Source organism: Stenella coeruleoalba (genome assembly GCF_951394435.1).
Source record: "Stenella coeruleoalba genome assembly, chromosome: 15".
Taxonomy (NCBI): domain Eukaryota; kingdom Metazoa; phylum Chordata; class Mammalia; order Artiodactyla; family Delphinidae; genus Stenella; species Stenella coeruleoalba.
Genome location: NC_137161.1, coordinates 26,065,076 through 26,090,277, shown reverse-complemented (window position 1 = coordinate 26,090,277; position 25,202 = coordinate 26,065,076). Strand labels below are relative to the sequence as shown.

Here is a 25,202-nt window from a genome sequence, read left to right as displayed (position 1 = left end):
GAGAAAGTGGTTTCCTGAGGTGGAGTCTACTCCTGGAAAAGATGCTGTGAAGATTGTTGAAATGACAACAAAGGATTCAGAATATTACATAAACTTCGTTGATAAAGCAGTGGCAGGGTTTGAGAGGACAAACTCCAATTTTGAAAGAAGTTCTACTGTGGGTAAAATGCTGTCAAATAGCATTACCTGCTATGGAGAAATTATTCATGAAAGAGTCATTTGATGTGGCATATTTTATTTTATTGTCTTATTTTAAGAAATTGCAACGGCCACCCCAGTCTTCAACAGCCACCATCCTGACCAGTCAGTAGCCATCAGCATTGAGGTGAGACCCTCCACCAGCAAAAAGATCATGACTCAATGAAGGCTTAGGTGATGGTTAGCATTTTTTAGCAATGAAGCTTTTTAATTTTTATTTATTTATTTTTTAAACAATTTTCTTAAATTAATTATTTTTGGCTGTGCCGGGTCTTCGTTGCTGTGGGGGCAAGCAGGGGCCACTCCCCGCTGTGGTGCGTGAGCCTCTCACCGCAATGGCCCCAGGCGTGCGGGCCTCAGCAGCTGTTGCATGCAGGCTCAGCAGTTGTGTCTCGCGGGCTCCAGACCGCAGGCTCAGCAGCTATGGCACGTGGGCTCAGTTGCTCCGAGGCATGCGGGATCCTCCCGGACCAGGGATCGAACCCATGTCCCCCTGCATTGGTAGGCAGATTCCTAACCACTGTGCCACCAGGGAAGTCCAATAAAGCTTTTTAAAATTAAGGTATGCACATTGTTTTTTTAGACATAGCACTATCTTTCACTTAATAGACTACAGTGTAGTGTAAACATAACTTACATGCATTGGGAAACCAAAAACTTGGTGTGATTTGCTTTATTGCGATAATCACTTTATTGCAGTGGTCTGGAACTGAACCCAAACTCACAGTATCTCCAAGGTTTGCTTGTAATAACTTTTTGTCGAGTCTTCAGTAGTCCTACCATGTGTCATTTTTGGGTCTGTTTCTATTTATTTTTCTTGTCATTATGGGTTAAATTTCTCTGGTTTGTATTCTTAATAATTTTTTTATTGGTTACCATACGTGAATTTAACTTCGGGTCCTGGATATTTTTGTATTCATGTTAATATATATTTTTAAGTTTTATTTATTTTTGGCTGCGTTGGCTCTTCGTTGATGCACACAGGCTTTCTCCAGTTGTGATGAGCAGGGGCTACTCTTCCTTGCAGTGCACAGGCTTCTCATTGTGGTGGCTTCTCTTGTTGTGGAACATGGGCTGTAGGCGCGTGCGGACTTCAGTAGTTGTGGCTCATGGGCTCTAGAGCACAGACTCAGTAGTTGTGGCGCACGGGCTTAGTTGCTCTACAGCATGTGGAATCTTGCCGGACCAGGGCTTGAACCCGTGACCCCTGCATTGGCAGGCAGATTCTTAACCACTGCTCCACCAGGGTAGTCCCCATGTTAATATTTTTGAGCTTTGTTCTGAAATGCAGGTAAAGTTACTTGGAAATGTATCCCTTGGGGTCTTGCTTTTAAGCTGTGTTAGGTGGAGTTTATCCTTCCTGTGTTTATTTTTATAAAGACACACCGATATATGTTTTCAGATTTCCTTTTCTTTCTTTTACAAAAATGGCCTATATGTGTTCTTTTCATTCATTCTTCCTTCATACTCATAACTGTCTTTTTCCTTACAGTTCTAATATTCTTACTCAGGCAATAATTACCCCTGGCCTAACTATTGCATTCGTCTCTTAATTAGTGCTCTAGTTTTCAGACTCTTTCCATCTCTAATGTGGTGTTCCAATTACTGTTGGAATGATTCTAAAGTACAACTCTGATAATGCCACTGCACTTCTTTTCAGTGCCTACAGCAGTGGGATTCACTTTTTTTTATTATTTCCCCAATAGTAATTTTAAAAAAATACTGAATTCACATCCTCAGTGTGTATATGTTTATATTTGTTTATTTATACATCATATATATGTACTATTAGACGTAAGCATATGTTCTTTTATAATATGTCCATTGTGAAATACACCCTAAAACAAATTTTAAAGTATTTTAAAATTACACTATATTTTGAAAATAAATAGTTAACATTAGAGTGAAATTATTAAATGGCAGAAGGTATGTTTCAACTAGTCTTATCTCATTTTGAATGTTTGGGCTAACATCTTTTTTGCGCATGATTTGCTTGTTGTTGACTTTATCGTGTAATATACCTGATGAAGAGTTTATATACTTGCTATAAAATTGTCAGCTCTTCTGTTTTCTTAGTGTCCCTTGTACTTGCATTAACAGTATTACCTCAAAACTGCCTTTTCTTTATGGTAATGTTAGTAAGCCTGGTTAAAATTAGATATAAAGTCTGTTAATCTACCTAACTATGCATGTGAAACATGCTGAAAAGAATTTCAGAATACTGAATATGATGTAGGAGTGATGTAGGAATTGAGAAAGAGCAGCTGTGTCATTCCATATACTAAATGGGTAAAGCTTAATTTCGTGTTCTGTCTTCGGATTAAAAATATATGTGGGGAATTCCCTGGTGGTCCAGTGGTTAGTACTCTGTGCTTTCACTGTTGAGGGCATGGGTTCAGTCCCTGTTTGGGGAACTAGGATCACACAAGCCACGTGGTGTGGCCAAAAAAAAAAAAAAGATGTTAAAAATATGTGTGTATGTACATTTTATTTTGGCAATTACTGGCCCCATCGATAGACACATCTCTGCCTAATCCTTGAGCACCTCCTGATTATTCTGTATGTTTAAATATTATAGCATTTTGTATCAGTTAGCTTTGCTGTGTAACAGGTCATCCCCAAATGTGGTGCTTTAACTCAGTTCCTTGGGAGAATTGGTTGAATGGGCTGTGTTTCTGGTTTGATCTGGTTCAGATTATCCGATTATCTGGGCTTGGTCTTTCATGTATCTGTGGTCAGCTGGAGGGATGGCTGGAGGCTGGATATGTTACGCAGACTTCTAAAATGATCCTAGGACTTCCCTGGTGGTCCAGTGGTTAAGCCTGTGATTCCACTAAAGGGGGAGTGGGTTCGAGCCCTGGTGGGGGAACTAAGATCCTGCATGCTGCATGGCACGGCCAAAAAAAAAAAGATCCTAATAATTGATGCCTTTCTATAATCTCTTTCTTGGGCATGGGAGTGAGATGTGCAGTTGGCTTCTCACCAATAGGATATGGCAAAGGTGAAGAGAGTTTATAGATGCATTTAAGATCTCTAGTCAGTTACCTCAAAGAGCTATTATCTTGAGTTGGCCTGACCCAATCAGGGAAGCCCTTTAAAAGAGGACCTGGAGGTCAGAGATGGGAGAAGTAAGCTGCTATATTGTGAGAGGGCCACACGGCAAGAACTGCAGAGGTCCCTAGGAGCTGAGTGAAAGATCCAGATGACAGCCAGCAAGAAGGTGACCTTAACTCTGCACCACAAGAAATTTTCTGCCAATAACCACATGATCTTGGAAAAGGACACTGAGCTCCAGAAAAAAAAGCTTGGTTGACACCTCGATTTGAAACTTATGAGCCCCTGAACAGAGAACCCAGCTAAACCATGCCCAGATTCCTTACCCCTGAAAATTGAGATAATAAATGTGTGTTGTTTTAAACTACTAAGTTTGTGACAGTTTGTTATACAACAGTAGAAAACTAATATACTTGATGTCTAGGATGGCCTTAGTATAATTTTATCTTTTCCAGAATGGAATAGAATCATACAGAAAGCCTTTTGAGATTGGCTTTTTCACTCAGCATAACACCTGAGGTTTACCGAAGTTGTTGTGTATATCCACCCTTCCATTTTATTGTTTGATAGTACTCCACTTTATGGACATATCATAGGTTGTTTAGTCATTCTTATACTGAAGAACATTTGGATTGTTACCAGTTTGGGTCTGTTACAAATAAAACTACTGTGAAAATTTGCATGCAGGTTGCAGTGTGAAAACATTTTTATTTCTTTGGGATAAATCTATGAGTGTAATTGCCGGGTCATATGCTCTGTGTGTGTGTGTGTGTGTGTGTGTGTGTGTGTGTGTGTGTCTGTATTCATTGTTCTCATCAGTTTATTTTATTATTTTTTTTTAATTGGAGTATAATTGCTTTTTACAGTGTTGTGTTAGTTTCTGCTCTACAGTGGAGTGAATCAGCTATATGTATACGTACCTCTCCTCAGTCTTGGACCTCCCCCACCCCATCCCACCCATCTAGGTCATCACAGAGCACTGAGCTGACCTCCCTGTGCTGCTACATACGTGTTTAACTCTATAGGAGACTGCCACACTTTTCCAGATTGGTAGTACCATTTTTTGTTCTCACTAGCAATGTATGTGTGAGTTGTTCTGCTTTCTCATTAGCACTTGATATTGTTGGTATTTTTCCTTTTATCCATTCATAGTAGAATCTCATATGGCCTTTAATTTGCATTTCCCTTATGGCTAATTATGCTGAATTTCTTCCCTTATGTTGCATCTGAATATCTTTTTTTTGGTGCAGTTTATGTTCATGTCTTTTGTCCAATTTCTAATTGGATTGTTTTCTTATTGTTGACTGTAAAGTGTTCTAGATAATTTGTTGGATATGTGACTTGCAAATATTTTCTCCCAGTGTATGGCTTATCTTTTCATGTTTTTAGGAGTGTCTTTTACAGAGGAAAGGTTTTGAATCTTGATGAAGTCTAATTTATCAGTTTTTAAAATTTATAGATCTGTTTTTGTGTTTCTGTGCATCATGTCTTAAGAACTCTTTGCCTAACTCTAGATGATAGAAAATTTTTTCCTTATATTTTTTTCTAAAAGTTTTATATTTTACATTTAGGTCTACAATTTCTTTTGAGTTAATTTTTTAATTAGGTGTAAGGTTATGTTAAGGCTTTTTCTTTTTTTGCCTCTGGATGGCCAGTTGTTCCAACACCATTTAAATTGCGTTTACACCTCTGTAAAAAATCAGTTGGCCATATTTTTAAAAGGTTCTGCTTTTGGTCTCTCTTCCATTAACCTATACGGCTTTTCCTCTGTCAGTACCATGTTATCTTGATTACTGTTGTATACCCATATGATAAGTTGTAAAATTAGGTGATGTGCTTCCTCCAACTTTATTCTTTTTCAGAATTGTTTTACCTATTATAATAACTTTGCCTTTCCATATGGAACTGTCTTAACTATATCTGCAAAATACTTTGTTGAGATTTTAGTAGTAAATACATTAAACCAGTAGATCAGTTTGGGGAGAATTGACATCTTAACTATGTTGAGTCTTCCAGTTTATGGGTGGTATGACTTTTCATTTACTTAGATTGTTTTTGGTATTTTCATCAGCAGTTTTTGGTTTTTAGCATACAGAGTCTATACATGTTTTGTTAGATCTATACCTTAATATTTAATTTTTGGACAAGCTATTGTAAATGGTATTGTGTTTTTACTTTTGGTTTCTAATTGTTGATTGCTAGCATATAGATAGTACTGATTTTTTTTTTTTTTTATGTTGACCTCTGTCCTATGAATGTGATAAACTCACTTGTTCTAGGAGTTTTTCCTTTAGATGACTTGGGATTTTCTATGTAGATTATCATGTTATCCATGAATAGGACCAATTTCACATGTTCTTTCTGTTGTATGTGCCTTTTATTTCCTTTTCTTGACTGATTTCACAGGCTAGGATTTCAGGGATTGTGTTGAATAGGAGAGGTGAGTGTGGACATCCTTGCCTTCTTCTCAATCTTAGTGGGAAAACATTCAGTCTTTTACTATTACTATGATGTTAGCTGTAGATATTTTGTATATGCTCTTCATTGAGTTGAGGAAGTTCTATTCCTAGCTTGCTGAAAGTTTTTATCATGAATGTGTATTGAATTTTGTTAAAAATTATCCAGCTTTAATAAATACATGGTTGCTTTTTTTATACATATCTCATTGTTTTAATTGATATTTCTCATGATAAATGATGATGAGTACCTTCTCATGTACTTATTGGCCATTTGTATCATCTTCGTATGTGAATTGTCTATTAAAGTGTTTTGCCCATTTAAAAAATAATTTATATTTAGTTTTTAACAGTGATTAAACTTTCAGAAAAGTCTTAAATACAATGCAAAAAAGATCTCTTTTCCTGAACCATTTTAGGGCCTTGTTACAATACCTTAATACTTTAGTGTATATGTGTTACAATTAAGGACATCTGCTACATTTCCATAATACATGTATCAAATTCAGAAAATTACATTGAGTCATTTTTGCCATCTAATCTTCCGATTCCATGTAAGTTTTGTTAATTGTCCCTGTAATATCCTTTATGCCTAAAGGATCTGGTTCAGAATTACATGTTGTGGGACTTCCCTGGTGGTCCAGTGGTTAAGACTCTGTGCTTCCAATGCAGGAGGTGTGGGTACAATCCCTGGTGGGGGAACTAAGAGCCCCAAACTGGTAACAATCCAAACATGCTGTGTGATGCGGCCAAGATAGAAAAAAAAAAAAAGGCAGAATTACATGTTGTATGTAGTTGGTATAAGGAGTTGGTCTCCTTCAGTCCAGAACAGTTCCTTCGTCTTTCCTTGACTTTCATGACCTTGACTCTTTTGAAGATTATTTCATAGTTACTTCATAAAATGTTGTTCATTTTGGGTTTTCTTAGGTTTTCTCATGATTCGATTCAAGTTATGCATCTGTGTCAGGTATTAGCAGAGAAGTGATGCTTCTTAGTGCATCTTGTCAGTTGGCTCATTATTTCTACTTGTCCTGTTACTAATGCTGTCTACTTTTATCACTTGGTTAAGGAGCATCTGCCAGACTTCATCACTGTAAAACTCCTCTTTTCCCCCCTTTTAATAACTGTTTTGTGGGAGGGGCTTTTAAGCTCTGTGATATCCCTTTCTTCTAAATTTTGGGTTGTTTATATATCGATATGAAATCATGGTTTTCTGTTTTACTCAGTGTGTTATAATCTGTTATTATTACTTATTTAGATGTTCAAATTGTCCCTGATTTGGCTGGTGGGAATTTTGTCAGTATGACTTATGTGTCCCTTTGACATATTCCCATCATTCCTGGAGTTCTGTCTTCTTTCTGGCAAAAGATGATCTAGGCTCACTGTGTAATTTCCCTGCCTTAGCCCTTATTATTAGCATTTCTCCACAGAGCCCTGGTTCTTTTAATGTGTAGTGGCATTTAGAAGCCAGGATCTAGGTTTTAGATATGCTTGATGTTATTGGGGTGTTGCTGATCCCAGTTCCTCTCAGTGAGAAGCAGCTAAGGAATATTTGAGTGTATTTACATACATATACATATATGCACTTATATACATACATGCCCTTCTATCTATATTTATGTGTAGTTTTATCTAAATATATTGAAAACCATAAGTTTACACTAATAACACAAATTCTAATGTAAGCCCAGAGGGTTCATTCTACTTTTCTGCCTTTCCATATTTAAAAAAAATTTTTTAATTAAACATTTAAAAAAATCTATTTATTTATTTATTTTTGGCTGCGTTGGGTCTTCGTTGCTGCACACAGGCTTTCTCTAGCTGCAGCGAGTGGGGGCTACTCTTTGTTGTGGTACGTGGGCTTCTCATTGCGGTGGCTTCTCTTGTTGCAGAGCATGGGCTGTAGGCGAGCGGGCTTCAGTAGTTGTGGCTCACAGGCTCTAGAGCGCAGGCTCAGTAGTTGTGGCACACAGGCTTAGTTGCTCCACAGCGTGTGGTAATCTTCCCGGACCAGGGCTCAAACCCGTGTCCCCTGCATTGGCAGGCAGATTCTTAACCACTGTGCCACCAGGGAAGTCCTCCATATTTTTTTTAGCATTCATTTATTTTTATTTATTTATTTTGGCTGTGCTGGGTCTTAGTTGTGGCACGAGGGATCTTCATTGAGGCATGCGGGATTTTTAGTTGTGGCGTGAGGACTTCTTAGTTGCAGCATGCGAACTGTTAGTTGCGTCATGCATGCGGGATCTAGTTTCCCAACTGGGTATCGAATCCGGGCTCCCTGCTTTGGGAGCACAGAGTCGTACCCACTGGACCACCAGGGAAATCCCTCCATTTCCATATTTGTAACTCATTTCTCCAGCAGTAAGAAATCCAACTCCTATTTTTCCTGTTATCTCTATATATCTAGCGTATCTCTTAATATATTTACTTGTTTAATTTTCCCACTCTCTTATATAACTAATCTCTCCCATCAGTGTTGCTGCCTTTCCCTCATGAAGATGCCCTCTTGACGCCTCTTGAATTCCAACACCCTCTGCTAGGTTGGCCCCCATGGATGATGGCCTCGTCTGCTCAGACTCTGATCCCCTGCACCAGGCTGCCATCTCGTATAAGCGCCGTCCTCACCCAACTTGGACTTTGATACTCTGCCCCTTGTCATTCCTTGTTTGGGAATTTCACCCTTTTTTAGCTCTCATTCCCACACCATGCTGCCCTCAAATGTGAATACCCTCTGTTCCCCACTCAGGCTCTAACATCCTACTCTTGGCCACTGGGGCTCCTTTCCCCACATTTCTCGTACACACACCTAATGGGAGGAAGAAAATAACAGCCCTTCCCCTTTTATTTTTAAATTGAAGTATAGTCATTTTGGTTTCCATTTGTAGATTTTAAAAAAAATATACCCTGGATTCAAGTCCTTTGTCAGATATATGTATTGCAGATATTTTTACCAATCTGTAGACTGCCTTTTCAATTTTTTTTTTTTTTTTAAGATCTTTCTTTTTTTTTTGACCGTGCCACGTGGCTTTCGGGATCTTAGTTCCCCTACCAGGGATCAAACGCAGGTCCACAGCAATGAAAGCACCAAGTCCTAACCACTGGACTGCCAGGGAAGTCCCCGCCTTTTCATTTATATTAAGCTGTCTTTAATTAGAAATTTTCAATTTTGAGAAAGTCCATTTAAAAAATTTAATGAAAGTATATAGTTAGTGTTTTTAGAAATCTTTCCTTTCCAATGAATATTTTATTACATTTTCTTCTATAGAAGCTGTATATATTTGGCTCTTACGTTTAGGTTTGGCTCCCTACTTTATCTACTTTGTATCTAGTTATTTGCTCAGGTCTAGAATAAACATTTAATACTTTAAGAATTGCCAACCTATTCTCCTATGAAAAATCTAACTAGAGCTCAATATTTGTTTATAGTTCATTTATTTCTTTAGCGCAAGTGTACATAGTTAAAATACTGTGTTTAAAAACTGCTACTTGAGGGACTTCCCTGGTGGTCCAGTGGCTAAGACTCCGTGCTCTCAATGCAGGGGACCTGGGTTCGATCCCTGGTTAGGGAACTAGGTCCTGCACGCATGCCGCAACTAAGAGTTCGCATATCACAACGAAGACCCAGTGCAGCCAAATAAATAAATAAATATTTTAAAAAGGAAAAAAAAAATGGAGTTGCTACTTGGGTTAAATCCACCCCTGCCCCCCTTTCAGTGTGGTTGTGTTATTTGAATACATAAAGCAAAAAATTTTTAAAGTATCACAGTATATTTTCTCTTTTCAAGGCTGTGGGAAAACAGGCATGTCATACTTTGCTGTTAGGAACACAAATCAGAACAAGTTTTTTTTGAGGGGAATTTGGCTGTTAACAAAATTACATTTACATCTACCTTTTGACCCATCATTTTCCACTTTAAGAATTTATTCTGAAGATACACCTTAGTAATATAAAAGCACAGATTCACAAGGTTATTCAAGGCAGTGGCATTTCTATTTGTAAAATATCAAAAAGACATCTAAATGCCGGCATGTGGAGAAGTAATTGCATAAATAAAGTTCGGTACATCTGCATCGTGGAGTATTATGCAGCTGAGAAGAGAATGAGGAAGAATATCTATAAAATGAAAGAGTTATTTTCAGGATACTTTTTTTTTTTGGCTGTGCCTCACGGCATGTGGGATCTTAGTTCTACCTGAGATCGAAACCACGCCCCCTGCATTGGAAGCGTGGAGTCTTAACCGCTAGACTGCCAGGGAAGTCCCAGGATACATTGTTAATTGAAAAAAGTATTTTGCACTTTGCTATATATAGTGTGCCATTTTTTTGTCTAAGGATGAAGGGGAAATTAGGTGTATATATTATCATTTGTGTAAAAAGAAACACAAGAGAAATAAGCTGGAAACTAATGAGATTGGTTACCTAACCAGGGGATGGGTAGGAATGGATTGGAAAGCTGGGGAGTTGGGGGAGGAAGAAAGGGATAAAGGGGGGCAGTTTCGATTCTCTGAGTGTAACCCTTTAGATAATTGTGACTTTTATAACCATGTTATAGTTCACATTTACTTCAAAAGTAAAATGATAAAGATGAGGAATAAAAAACAACATGGATTACAAACAGAAAAGATGAAGCCTAATGCTATTACTAGCTATAAAAGTCCTCTTGATATGGTCAGACACAATGGTTTTGTTCTTCTTTCTAAAGGTTGGTCCTATTGCTGTCCTTATTCCGGTTCCCAGTATGGACTATTTATCGGGTGGGCAACCATCCTGGTTTGCCCAGGATTGAGGAATTTCCTGGGGTGCAGGACTTGCGGTGCTAAAATGAGGAAAGTCCCAGACACACCTGGGGCAAGTTGGTTACCCTGTCTGACATGCATATAGCTGTTTTCCTGGGAGTTCCTTTCATTCTCACCTTAGAATTCTCATCACCTTTCTCCTGTGTTATAGCCTCTCTTTCCTATACCTCGTGCAGGTGTTGTTTATTTATGTAACACATTCTCTAGTTGCTTCCTGAGAACAGGTGCATAGGAGGTAAATTATTTTGAGACCTTACATGTCTTTGTTCTGTGTTCCATACTGGATTATGGGTTTGACTCAGAATTCCAAAAGATGTTATTTTAGTACATTCTCTAAAACTGCTCTTGAGACGTGTGATGCCATTCTGACTTCTTTGTCATGTAATGTGTTCTCTCTGATTAAAAGATTTTAGGATCTCTTTTTCAATCCTGTATTCTCAAATTTCATGGTGAGGTGTTGCAGAATGGGTCTTTTTTCATTCACTCTGCTGGGCATTTTGCCTTATTAAACCTGGAAACTCAGGTCTTAATTTTGGGAAAACTTCCTGTCTTTTTCGGTTTTCTCTTTCTGGGACTTTTGTTTGTTGTATGTGGGACTTTTCTTGATGCAGCAGCCTGTTCTCTTTTTCTTTCGAGTCACTTCTCTGAGAAATAGCCTATTGGTTGTTATTGCTGATTTTGGGGGGGGGGTATTATTTTTAATTACTAGCACATTGCTCATGTTCTCTGATGTTCCTTTATTTTTTAAAAATAGCATTTTGTACTTGTTTTTGGACTGTCTCTTGGAGGACATTTGCTGTGAGATCTTCATTATTTCTGTTTCCTTTCAGTTATTTTGGTTGCTGTCCTTCATATAGCAGTAGTGCTTACTTATCTGGTGGCCGTTGATAGGTCATTTATGGTGAGAACTGACAGATTCTGTGCTTGTGGGCACTGCTTGTTGACTGTGGTAGAGTGAGGACCTGGATATTTTTTTGGAATCTCCCAATTATCTGTACTTTGAAGGTGTATTTTTTTAGGTTGGGCACTTTTTGCAGGAGGAGAGATCCTCCCGTCTCTTGCCAGGTAGCTGAGAGTAGGCTGGGGCTGTAGGGCTGCCACTGTTTGGGGAGCTTTGGGAGCCGTAGCTGGGGGAGAGAGTTAATGGTGTCACCGTTTTGTATATGGTCTTTGACTTAATGCTTCTGTTTATGGAGTGTGGCACCTCAGTCTCTCCCCACTCCTTGAACTGGTGTCTTCTATTCCAGAACCTCTCTGGTTTAGTCCAGTCAGAATATAAATCTCCTGTTTTCTTCTGGAGCTGGAGAAGGGTATTGCTTGACTGTTTGGGGACAGAGAGGAGATCTGAAGGGTCTGACTTCTTGTTCGGACTTCCAGCCACTTCTATTTTCATTCCCGTGCCTCACCTCTGTCTGCAGTTGTTCCTGGTACCTCTTAATCCCTGCCCCCTTGGGGGTTTTACAGTAGAACTGGCTTGCTCTTTGTGGCTTTTCCCTCTGCAGTCTTAGACTTTGGTTTTCTTTCCCCTGCTGAGTCATCACTTGTCTTCCTGTTATTCATCTTCTAGAATTTTATTGATAGTCCTCATCTACTGCTTTTTCTTCCCTCTTTCTCTTTGTGCATTTGTACTTTTTAAAATGCAGCCATTCTAAATGAGGCTTCAGGAGTTTGCAGAGAGCTGTGTGTGTTCATTTCGCCATGTTTAAATGGAAGCTGCAGCCTTTGTGCAGAGAAAGTGAGAAATGCCTTTGACTTCCACACCAAACCCTACCCTTGTATATGCCATCCAGGCCTATGGCCCTTGTTCCTTCCCAGTAGCAACCAACTACTGTCATCAATTTAATGTGCATCCTTCTTACTCGTATGTGTCCATGAAAAATGTGTGGTTTGTTTATATAGATGTATTTTTTTATTCCTTTTACCTGCTGTTTAATTGTGCATCATATCAATATATCTTTTTATTTATCCAGTCCCTGTTGTGTACATTTAGGTTTTTCACAAGTTTTCCAGTTTTTCATTATTACAAACTATAATAGTAAAATTGCTGCAATAATCATCCTTTTACTTTTGTAGTCTTCATATGCAAATGTGTGAAATTTTTCTAGGAGATACTTCCCTATCTTTTAATGGGTAAAATGGAGGTGATTTGGAGGTGCTGTGTGGGGCTCAAAAATATTTCATTACATTTTCTTTACGTGTTACACCTGTGATGAGAAAAGTTGAATTATAAAACTTCCAAATCTTTTCAAAAATTTTATCAAGAAGCATGTGCTTTTTTAATGGTCCAGTAACCCCTTATTAACAGTACGGAAATCTGAAATATTTTGAGAACTGACAAAATTTATTCCTAACTCACTTGGCAGTAAAACTTGACTTGCTTAAACTCATTTGGTGGCAAATCTCTGATCTAGACTGAGAAGGACACTTTAAACCTATTTATTTCACCTGGTATGTACATTATGTTAATTCAAAAAATATTACTGTGTTTGATTATGGGTTGCTGGTGGTGTTAATATGATATATTGCCATTTGTAAAATTCAAGAAATCCTAAGTTCTAAAACACATCTAGACCCAGGGGTTTCAGAGGAGGAATCATGGGCCTATGGTCACCATCAGCTAGAAACTTTGTTTGCAGATGTGGGTGGCACATCACAAAATGAGAATTTTTCTGGTTGATGGAATCTACTTTTTAGTCATTAGTGAGATCTCAGACAATTTCTTGTCTTTAAACTGTATTCCAAGAATGTGTTCATTTTTTAAATAACAGGTCTTTTCTTTGACAGCTGTAATATTGAAATTGCTTCTGATAATGCAAATGGATTTCAAATTCAAAGAACTTTTTTTACGTTAAGTATTTTTAAAAAGGATAAAGCCTTTTCTCAAGCATACACAGAGGTTGCTTTACAAGTTTTAGTCTTTCTTTAGGATTCACATAACAAAGTTAAAACATAATAACGGACCATTGTCTAAAAATGAATTTTAACTTTCGATCTATAAACGTTCTATACACTTTAATGGGTTTTATGTGGTTTTTATAAATTTTGATTAGATTCTTTCATGTTTTCAGAGCTGTCAAATTTAGTAAGCAAATTTTTATCCAGGTTTTTTGGGATGTAACTCACAGACCATATAGTTTACCCATTTAAAGTGTACAATTCGGTGGCTTTTAGTATATTCATAAACTTATGCAACTATCACCATTATATAATTCTAGAACATTTTCATTACCCTTAAAAGAAACCCCATACCCTTTAGCAGTCATTTCCTATTCTCCCCTCCCCCTAGCCCCTAGCAACTGCTAATCTACTCATTTCATTACTAGAGCTTTATTAAAAAATAAAATAAAATAAAGCAGAGCATCTCATCTTGTTCTTCTTCAGGAGTGTCTTGGCTTATTTGCGGCTCATTGCTTGTCCCTGTACAGTCAAGTTCTACCAAAAAAAAAAAAAAATCTGGTTGAGTGTTTTATTGCAATTTCATTGAACCTACAAGTCAATTTGAGAAGAGTTGACATCTTTACAGTGTTGAGTCTTCCTAATCAAGAACATGGTGTAGCTCTCCGTTTACTAAGTTTTAAACCTTTCTTGATAAAGTTTTGTTTTCTTCATAAAATGATTGTTTCTTTTTGAGCTTTATCTCAGAGTAACATATTCTTTGTTATAAATTACATTTTCTAATTGCTGGTATTATGCTGATGTTAGGATCGCTTGCGTTTTTAATGTGATTTTGAATCTTACAGCCTTGCTGAATTTCTTACTAGGTCGGAATCCCTTGCATCTTCAATGTGGATAATTATACTTGTCTGGAATAACGACACTCTGGTTTCTTCTAATTCCTTCTTGTTTCTTTTTCTTATGCATTGGTTAGGAACTCTAATATACTGTTGAATGGTCAGTACGTTCTTAGTTTTTGATAATACACATTAAACAACCCTCAGATCAGCCTTCTCTAAGAGAGTACAGATTTCTTGTTGAGGACAGGTTTGTCAGACCCATAAAGAAAGCAAAGGCATACCTGAAATTTGCTTATCGTTTTTTAGTTGTGAACCTAATCCTGGGTGGTTTAAAACTTCATCGGTTTAAATTTTAGAGTTCCATTTTATTCATGTTTGGGGCTTCTTGTATTTACAGTGCATTTTATTTTTTAAAACATTTGACTTGGGCTTCCCTGGTGGCACAGTGGTTGAGAGTCCGCCTGCCGATGCAGGGGACACGGGTTCGTGCCCTGGTCCGGGAAGATCCCACATGCCGCGGAGCGGCTGGGCCCGTGAGCCATGGCCTCTGAGCCTGCGCTTCCGGAGCCTGTGCTCCACAACGGGAGAGGCCACAACAGTGAGAGGCCCGCATACCACAAAAACAAACAAACAAAAAAACATTTGACTTACGGGAAAATATTGTATCTGGGTTTATTTATTAATGCTGGTTGCTTTTTTCCCCATCACTAGCCTCTTTGCCAGTTGCCTTGCCAAACTAATATATTTTATGTATTTTTGAAACATTTATTTGTGTTAATAGGTGAACACGGGTAAAAATTATACGGCAGGTGTTCTTTGTACTATTTTTATTCTTACAGCTTTTCTTTAAATTTGAAATTATTTCCAAATAAAGGTGTTCAAAATGTATTTGTTTGTAAAGGTAATACATGCCCATTATCAAAATAAAAAATGATTCAGAATAGCTATAATAAAAAAAGACAAGTAACTCTTTTTTTCTTTTCTTTTTTTTGGGTTTTTTGGCCATGCAGCTTTCAGGATCTTAGTTCCCCAACCAGGGATCGAATCTGTGACCCCTGCAGTGGAGTGCCGAGTCCTAACCACTGGACCGCCAGGGAATTCCCTTTTTTTTTTTTTTAACAAATAAAAACACTTGAACAAACAACTTCAGAAAAGGAAGATATGAAAATGTCCAGTAAGCACATAAAAATGCGCTCAATATCTTTAGTCATCAGGAAAATGAAAATTAAAGCCACAGTGAGGTACTCACTGCATTAGAATGGCTAAAATAAGACTGATACCACCAAATGTTGGTGAGGATGTGGAGCACCTGGAACTCTCATATAGTGTTGTTGGAAGTGTACATCTTTGGCTTTTTTTTTTTTTTAAATAAAGTTCAACATTCATCCATCCTATACCCCCCTTGTTCTATTCTTAGATATTTACTCAGGAAAAATGAAAACATGTCGATAAAAGCTGTGTACAAGAATGTTCAGAGTAGCTTTGTTCATAATAGCCCAAATTTGGAAATACCCCAAATGCCCTCAACAGGAGAATAGATAAACAAATGGTTGCATATGAATGCTACTCTGTAATAACAAGTAATGATCTACTGATGTATGCAGCAGCATGGATGACTCTCATAGACATGAGACTGAGCAAAACAAGCCAGACAAAAGAGAGTACCTACTGTATGATTACATTTACATGTAGAACAAAAATAGGCAAAACTAATTTTTGGTGGTAGAAATTGGAACAACCATTGTCTCTGTGGGGTGGGAGGGGCAGTGTAGAGTGGGGATTGACTAGAAAGGGGCACAAGGGGACTTTTAGGAGTGTTGGGTATGTTCTATATCTTGGTATGAATTTTTAGAAATAAATTTATTGGGCTTCCCTGGTGGCGCAGTGGTTAAGAATCCGCCTGCCAATGTAGAGGACATGGATTCGGGCCCTCCTCCGGGGAGATCCCACATGCCGCGGAGCAACTAAGCCTGTGAGCCACAACTACCGAGCCCGCATGCCACAACTACTGAAGCCCACACACGTAGAGCCCATGCTCCGCAACGAGAAGCCACTGCAATGAGAAGCCCACGCACACTGCAACAAAGAGTAGCCCCCGCCCGCCGCAACTAGAGAAAGCCTGTGTGTAGCAACAAAGACCCAATGCAGCCAAAAATAAATAAAATTAAATTTAAAAATAAAATAAAATAAATTTATTTATTTATTTATTTTTGACTGCATTGGGTCTTTGTCGTTGTGTGTGGGCTTTCTCTAGTTGCAGTGAGTGGGGGCTACTCTTTGTTGCAGTACACGGGCTTCTAATTGCGGTGGCTTCTCTTGTTGCGGAGCACGGGCTCAAGGCGCGTGGGCTTCAGTAGTTGCGGCATGTGGGCTCAGTAGTTGTGGCTTGAAGGCTCTAGAGCGCAGGCTCAGTAGTTGTGGCGCACGGGCTTAGTTGCTCCACAGCATGTGGGATTGATCTTCCCGGACCAGGGCTCGAACCCGTGTCCCCTGAGTTGGTAGGCGGATTCTTAACCACTGCGCCACCAGGGAAGTCCCTTGATACACATTTGTCAAAACTAATCAGATAGTATACATTTCACTCTTTGTAAATTGTACCTCAATTTAAAAAAATAAGGGAAAGGACACAAAGGGTATACATTGATCCAAGGACAGTCTCCTGCATAAGCACAATACAGTTCATCCATGTTGTTGTGAGTAGCTGTAGTTTGTTCTTTTTTTTTATTATTGTATAATATCTATTTATTGAGTATTGATCAATAAATACATCAGTCAGTCCATGTAGTGATTCTACTGATGGGCACTTTGTTTATAGCCGAAGTTACAAATGACGCTGTCACGAACATCCGGATGTGTACATGCATGTATTTCCCTAGGGAATCCAAACCTAGGACTGACATTGCTGGGTCATAGGATGTTTGTATCTTCAAGTGTAGCAGATAATGCCAAGCCACATTCTTAAATGCCTGGATCCATTTTCAGTGTACCTGTTCCCTGTTCCACATCCTCATTAGCACTACTTGGTATTGTTAAACTTTAATTTTAGCCATTCTTGTGGATGTGATGTCATCTCACTGTGGTTTTAATTTGCATTGTTTTGTGTCTTCCTTACTTTATTGAGGTTAAATACCTTTCCGTGTGAATGTTGGCCATCTGGACATCCTCTTTGGTACAGTGCCTAATACAGGTCTGCCTATTTTTCTTACTGGTTGCCTTTTTCTCTTTTTTTTTGCTGTGCTGCGTGGCATGTGGGATCTTAGTTCCTGGGCTAGGGATCAAACCCGTGCCCCCTTCAGTGGAAGCAGAGTCCTAACCACTGGACTGCCAGGGAAGTCCCTGGGTTGCCTTTTTCTTATTGATTTATGCAGTCTAGATACAAGTTCTTTATTGGTTATATGAATTGCAGATCTCATCTTCAACTCTGTAGGTAGCTTGCCCTTTTTACTCTATTAATGGTATCATTTGCTGAACAGAGGATATTAATTTTAATGTAGTTCAATCGATTGATTTTCTCCTTTTTAAGATAATGTCCTGGGTGAGTCTTACAAGTGTTGGGTTAAAAGGTATATACAGTTTTTAGAGTTTTGCTTACAGTTTACTTTACCACTGGCCGTGTATAAACCTTTTTATACCATTTTCACTCTCACCAACAGTGTATATGTGATTTTCCCACACTCTTGCCAGAACTGGAGCTTTGGGGTCAGTTTTGACAATGTAATAGACCTCTTTTCTTCATTAAATGAGTATTTTGTCTTAGTTTGCCTGTATGATTCAGGGAATAAATTTGTTGCATTGTTCCAAGAACATGGCAGTCAGTAAGCCTAATTACAAGATTAATACTAAAAATATTCTTTAGCTTTTGATCCTGTGAGGAGCATTTATGGTTGGTAGGGAAAAGAGAGAAAGATATAAAAAACCATTTTCTTTTTTATTAACTTAAGTCAGCTTGATGTTGGCTTAAATTAATGCAAATAAACTGATGAAGACTTAAGACAGTAGTCCTCCGTTGTCTGTGGGGGAATATGTTCCAGGACCTCAAGTGGGTGCCTGAAACTGTGGATGGTACCTAACTCTATATATGCTATGTTTTTACCTACACATACATACCTATGATGAAGTTTAATTCATGTATTAGGTACACTAAGAAAGTATAAATCAGGCAGAGCGAGAAGTGCCAGCACCACTACGCTTGCCTTTGGGGCCATTATTAAGTAAAGTGAAGAGTTTCTTGAACACAAGTGCTGTGATACCATGACAGTCGATCTGATAACTGAGATGGCCACTCAGTGACTAATGGGTGGGCTACGCTGGACAAACAAATGACCCACGTCCCAGGTAGGTCGGAGCTGGACAGTGTGAGGCTTTAGCACAGTGCTCAGAACAGCATGCAATTTGAAACCAATGGGTTGTTTATTTCTGCTACTTTCCATTTAATATTTTTCAACCATGGTTGATTGTGGAAAGTGAAAAAAACCCCTCAGATAAGGGGAGGCTACAAGGAATCCATGGAATTGATGAGTTAGAATTTTGTGGATTTTCCTTGTAAATTTCTGGCATATTTTTAAGTGATAGAATCATGATTTTACCTACTCTTTTTCACACACTTTTACTCAAAGAAGACATCCCCACCCCAATCTCTATCTGCTCCTCCTCTCTCCATCCCCAGTATTCATTCATACTCCTTCCTGGTTTCAAGGTAGCTCTTAAGTTTTCCTTGGGGATGGGTAGAGTTTCATTTTGAGACTCCACGACAGAGACTGTTAGAAGGAGTATTTGTTAGGAGATGAAATTTGGAGTGGAACTCTCCTCTACACTCTAGCCTTGTTCCCACTCTCTTACTTTAGTTTAGATCTTTATCCTTTTCAATAGATTTCTGTCATAATCTAACTCTTCTTCTGCCTCCAGACTTCCCATGGTTAACAGAATGAAATTCCTAAAACTCAGATCATTCTCCTGATTCATATCCTTCAGACTCTAAAAAAATCAGTCTTAATCCCTCAGCACAGTGCCATGATTATCATCAGCCCTCTTCCTGTCTCTCTATCCTCCTCACGTATCCAGTTTCCCACACACCTCCTGAAGTCTATGGTTTCTTTGAATTTGGAATGTTCTTCCACATTCGCTCATCACATTACCTAGGACTCCCTCTCCCTCCCCACTGGCAACTCATCTGCCTATTAACTGACTTCTTTTAAAACTGAGCTCAAGCAACACATCTCCTTGGAAACCCTACCTCCCTGATCCTTATTCCCCTTCTGTACCTCCATGCCCTCTTCTCCAGCTCAGTGAGTTAGATGTTCCCTGTTCTGGGCTGCTACAGTTTTCTCTCTATCCTTCCATCACTGTGCTTTGTATTGTTATAGATTTGACTTTGTCCTCTACTCATTTGAGCTCCTTGAAGGCAGGGCCGTGATTCCCCTCCTTATTCCCACCCCACCCACCGCTTGGAACTAGCATGGTGTAATTTATAGGAGGCACCCCATAAATGTTTAATGAATAATTAGATGCAAAATTATATCTAACTCTTTAATTTATTTTTGGCTGCATTGGGTCTTCATTGCTACACATGGGTTTTCTCTAGTTGTGGCGAGCAGGGGCTACTCTTCGTTGTGGTGCGTGGGCTTGTCATTTTGCGATGCCTTCTCTTGTTGTGGAGCACAGGCTCTAGGCACGTGGGCTCAGTAGTTGTGGCACACGGGCTCAGTCGCTCCGCGGCATGTGGGGTCCTCCTGGACCAGGGATCAAACCCGTGTCCCCCGCATTGGCAGGTGGATTCTGAACCACTGCCCCACCAGGGAAGTCCCTCTAACTTTCTTAATGTACGTATGAGAAGAACTTTCTGAGAAAAAGAGGTCAATTAGAAAGGGACAGGAATTTAATCAATATTCTAAATCCCTCTTCTCCAAAAGCAATGCACATTTAGGAATGACTACTGTGCTTGTAGGATTTGTAGGGTTTTGCTCACCTGAGTTGTGCCTTGCTGTCACAGAAGGATGCCCTGCAGTGGTCTCGCAGTCCGGCTGCAGTGGAGGGAGAGGAGCCAGAGGACACAGCTGATGTGGAGAGCTGTGGGTCTAATGAAGCCAGCACTGTGAGTGGTGAAAATGATGGTAAGTGTCCTTGACAAGATGGGTGAAGAGCCACAAGCAGTCGCTAGGGTCTAACCTTTATTTCCCTCTCTTACAGTTTCTCTCGATGAAACATCTTCTAATGCTTCCTGTTCTACCGAATCTCAGAGTCGGCCTCATTCCAATCCCAGGGACAGCTACAGAGCTTCCTCACAGGTGGGGGGAGAGTTGGTGACTAGGCTGGATGGAAAAGTGAGGCAGGCACAAGACAGGACTCTTACTCCTGTAGTTAACTGAGCGTGTTGAAGAGTGGAGAAAATCACCTTGGTCTCCACCTGTTAGTACCATTTAAAAGCGGGCCATAGGAAAAGTGGGTAGTAGATCTGAGAGCAGGGCAATTTGTTTTTTCTCTTTACCATGGGTGGATAATTTTGTTTGTATTTATGAAAAACCTGGGAACATTCAGGGAGAAGTATAACAGAGTGGGGAGAACATGAGCTTGGGAGTCATCAGTTTGAATTGCAGCCCTGCCACTCACTAGCTTTGGGCAAATTCCTTACCTGTAAAGTGGGGAGAGCAACACACTCTTTTCAGTGTGAGGTGATGCTTGGCACAGTGGCCAGCACCTGGCTCAGCAGAATGAGTCGTTGCTATTATTGGCATTACCTGCCCGTGCTGGTTGAACACTAACTCTGTTTTACAAGACAGCGAGGGAGACGTGGTCGAGAGGGACAGCTGTTGTGGCCTGCAGGTGACTCAGGCTCCTTTTGTATCCCCTCTGGGAAAATAGGCAAACAAGCAGAAGAAGAAGACCGGGGTGATGCTGCCTCGAGTTGTCCTGACTCCTCTGAAGGTAAACGGGGCCCACGTGGAATCTGCATCAGGTATGTGTAAACTCGTGATTGTGATGCTTCTTCCTCAGGGCCTGGGGACCTGCCTCCCTCTGGCAGCAGCTCTTGGCCTAGGTAGTGCTGTGCCAGTAGAGTCAGGAGCCGTCCTCTGGCGGTCAGCACGCCGTGGCGGTGAGACCCGACCTAGCTTCCGGCATGGGCTCTGCTGGGCGCCCTTCCCCTGGCCTCCCAGGGCAGTTGTGAGGGTCCTGTGAAGGCGTGTGCAGGTGCTTTGTAAAAGACACAGTGCAAACCAAGATGGCGGTTTGGCATTCTTACGTGATAATTTAAAGCCAGACCAGGAGGTGGTGATCTCTGACGGCCCAAGGCTGGGCCATGGAAGCACCAGTATTGCTGGCAGCATGTCAGGGAGAGCTGGGAGAAGTAAGCTTGTCTGAGAGCCGTGGGCGCGGCGTGTGATGCTTTTGACCGGTGGAATGCTGTGCCTTCAGGGTTCTCAGGCCGCCACGCCGATGGCGAGAGCGGCAGCCCGTCCAGCAGCAGCAGTGGCTCTCTGGCCCTGGGCAGCGCTGCTATTCGTGGCCAGGCCGAGGTCGCCCGGGACCCTGCCCCGCTCCTGAGAGGCTTCCGGAAGCCGGCCACAGGTAGGTGGCTTGGCACTCATTTCTCTGCCTGAAAGGGGGCCCCTGCAGGCCTAGAGAGAAGATGATGTCTTCTACTCCACTCCTTTACAGTTTATTTTTACTTCGCAGGTGGCCCTCTATTTTTGTTGGTTTTTACCTTGTATTTTGGTTATGTCACATACAGATTTTTCTCTGCTAGACTGAGAGAACTCCCTGTGGGCAGAGATGGTGCCACATTGCTCCTTGTATGTCCCTGTAAGGGCCTAGCCTGTGCCTGCCTTGATACTGCTTAGTGAGTGCTCAAGTGAGTGAAAATTGCTTCTGAGTGTCTCAGTGAAGAATTCCAACATTTGTTTTCTTTCTTCGGTAGCATCCTGCCAAGTTTGTTCTCAACGTCTGCAGTCTCTGTCAGATGCCCTTTTTTATAACCTAGTTAGTATATGGGGTGGAAGCCTATGTTGAATATGGGCTATGCAGACAAGTTCAGTAGTGTGCACCTCCCACCCGCAGTAGGGCTATTTGCAAGGCTAGTATGCCATTTGCTATTTCCGGATTTATTTCTCAAAGCCCCCATGCTGGGTTTTTGTAGATGGGCCACTTGAAATCATTAAGAAGACTAACCTTGGCTTCTGAAAATTAGAATAAACCATCACCCAAGTGGCAGCTAGGTTTGCTGTCTTGTAGCCTCTCCAGCTCATCAGCCTTGCTGCATCTTAAAGCCTCACAGGTCTCTGTTCCATTTGCTGAGGCTTTTGTGAGAGGTATTGACATTGCAGTGGGCTTTAAACAACCCTTAGCACCTTTCTGCCTGGAGGTCAGACCTCTCCAGCCCATTCACAGAAGACTTCTGCAGATTTTTCTGTAGGACGCTAACCGGATTCACTTTTAGACTTCCATCGTTTCTCCCATTGGCTTTGTGGAGCCTGTTCTCCAGCTTTGGAGGGAAGCTCAGAGCCTGCCCCTTGCCTGGTTTTCTGTGGGAAGAGTGTCCCTTCAGGCTGTGACACAGCATGCTACTGAGTCTTGTCTGAGACGATGCAAGCCCAGGTGTTCTCTTAGGTTTGATGGTAGCTGATAGGTTAGGGTAGACTGGATGATTGAGCTCATTGTGTGCAGATAAGTTCTGGGTAGCTTGGGTGCTGCCACCAAAGTTTTCCCTCAGTTGGCATTTGCTTTTTTGGTTTAAGAAGCTGAAAATCTACATTTTGCTTCCTACTGCTTGAAAAATCACAGGTCAGATGAAGCGCAACAGAGGGGAAGAGATAGATTTTGAGACGCCTGGGTCCATTCTCGTCAACACCAACCTCCGGGCCCTCATCAACTCGCGGACCTTCCATGCCCTGCCGTCCCACTTCCAGCAGCAGCTCCTCTTCCTCCTGCCCGAAGTGGACAGACAGGTACATGTGGGCGGCTTCCTCTTTGCTTTCTCTGGGCTAGCTTCTGTTCTCTTTCTAAGTTTCTTTATTGTTTTTTTTTGCCTTGATCCTTCCAGGTGGGGACCGATGGCCTGTTGCGTCTCAGCAGCAGTGCACTGAACAACGAGTTTTTCACCCACGCGGCTCAGAGCTGGCGGGAACGCCTGGCTGATGGTGAGTAAACGTTCTCGTCCCAGCGGCTTGAAAGGTGCCTGCCACGTGTGGTGTCACTTGTCTCCTGGTTTTTAAAACCCAAAACCCAAATACGCATTTTTCAAGTCTTTTTTTTTTTTTTTGGGCGGTACGCGGGCCTCTCACTGTTGTGGCCTCTCCCGCTGTGGAGCACAGGCTCCAGACGTGCAGGCTCAGCGGCCATGGCTCACGGGCCCAGCTGCTCCATGGCATGTGGGATCTTCCTGGACCGGGGCACGAACCCGTGTCCCCCGCATCGGCAGGCGGACTCTCAACCACTGCGCCACCAGGGAAGCCCCTTTTTCTTTTTTTTCCAAGGGGTATTCTTTAGTATAAGGCAGGCTTTCCTCTAATAGACGTGGTGGATGTTAATATGCCCCGTAGCTCTAAAGAAGGTACAAGAGTATTTGGGCTTTCACTATTTTGTGTGTATATATTCATCTGCATTGCCTCTTCATCATTAAAACTATAAACTCCTATTCTTTCCAGTAAGCATGGCATTGACCTACTCGGTAAGTTCCACCAGGTGCTCTGTCTTTTTAGATGTTGCCACTTGGAGTGATTGTTAGCTTCTCGTAATTCAATTTTGTGGGGAAGCTACGTGGGAAGTGCACTGGGAGGTCCCCAAGACTCCCCTCCAGGTTCGATGATTTGCTAGGAGGACTCACAGGACTCAGCATGTAGTTGTACTCATGGCTGTAGTTTATTTTGGTGAAAGAATACAGAACAAAATTAGCAAAAAGGGAAAAGACGTCTGGGGTGTAGTCCAGGGAAACCAGGTGCACACTTCTGAGATCCTCTCCCGGTGGCGTCCCACAGGATGTGCTCAGTTCCCTCAGCAAGGAGTTGTGACCGCACGTAGTCACAAGTGTAGTCTGCCGGGAAGCTCGTCAAGGACTTGGTGCCTGTGGTTTTTACTGGGAGCTGATCATGTAGGAAGCCTCTGTCTGACCCAGACCCAAATTCCAGATTCCGCAAAGGAAAGCAGGTGTTCACCATAAACCATCTGGTTTGCTTCAGCTGTTCAGGCACAGTGAGCCATTCCCTGTCAGTTATGGGGTGGGGACCCTCCTGAAATCCAAGGTCCAAGATGTCAGCCAGGGGCCCACCTTGTCAGCAGGCCTGTCTGAGCCTGCTATGTTAACTTTTTTCTGCGCATGGAGTAAGAACAATTCTCTTGTTTGTTTTTGTTCTGATCAATGTGGTGTTTGCTGTTGAAGGACTGATTACCCGAGGGAAGGGTAAATTTCCCTTATAATAGGTGGGTTAGTTCTGTCCTGAATAAGAGCACCATGTGAGAGTTCCTCTGGGGGAGATGGGAGCCAGCGTGAGGAAGATAGTGAGGGTTAAGAAAATGATTTCCAAGCTCACCAAAGTCACGTGTTATTTTGAAAACTCCTGACATGGTAGAACTGCAAGATTTGGCGTTTCCTAAGACAGACCTTAATATCCTTAATGCATCACTTGAAGAGTTTTGTTTCTCTCTAGGCGAATTCACTCATGAGATGCAAGTCAGGATACGACAGGAAATGGAGAAGGAAAAGAAGGTGGAACAATGGAAAGAAAAGTTCTTCGAAGACTACTATGGACAGAAGTAAGGCCCTTGGTGCTGTGAGTCCTAGTGTGGTTTCTGGGGGGACAGAGGCAGGTGTTCTCAAAGCCATGCATACTGCTGTGTCACCCAGGAATGTGGAGATTGCAGTGACTCTTATTTAGCTTAATGCCATTCATGGGGAAGCTAACATAGGTTTTTCTATGGTTAGTGTTACATACCATGCAGATTTATTTTGTTCTGAGAGATCTAATATTTGG

The 25,202-nt window shown here is 41.0% G+C and overlaps 1 protein-coding gene across 3 annotated transcripts in view; it reads left to right on the top strand.

The window, feature by feature from the left end:
* ASXL1 (ASXL transcriptional regulator 1) overlaps window positions 1–25,202 on the top strand; it is a 67,549-nt gene that overhangs the window by 36,000 nt on the left and 6,347 nt on the right. For 2 of the 3 annotated variants that reach the window (XM_079945915.1, XM_079945913.1), the window contains 7 exons: window positions 20,231–20,351; window positions 20,428–20,525; window positions 21,100–21,193; window positions 21,652–21,804; window positions 23,017–23,180; window positions 23,276–23,372; window positions 24,879–24,984. In XM_079945915.1, the coding sequence (XP_079802041.1) occupies window positions 20,231–20,351; window positions 20,428–20,525; window positions 21,100–21,193; window positions 21,652–21,804; window positions 23,017–23,180; window positions 23,276–23,372; window positions 24,879–24,984 (833 nt within the window). The remainder of the gene's footprint in view (window positions 1–20,230; window positions 20,352–20,427; window positions 20,526–21,099; window positions 21,194–21,651; window positions 21,805–23,016; window positions 23,181–23,275; window positions 23,373–24,878; window positions 24,985–25,202) is intronic. The other variant, XM_079945914.1, reaches the window with a different exon arrangement.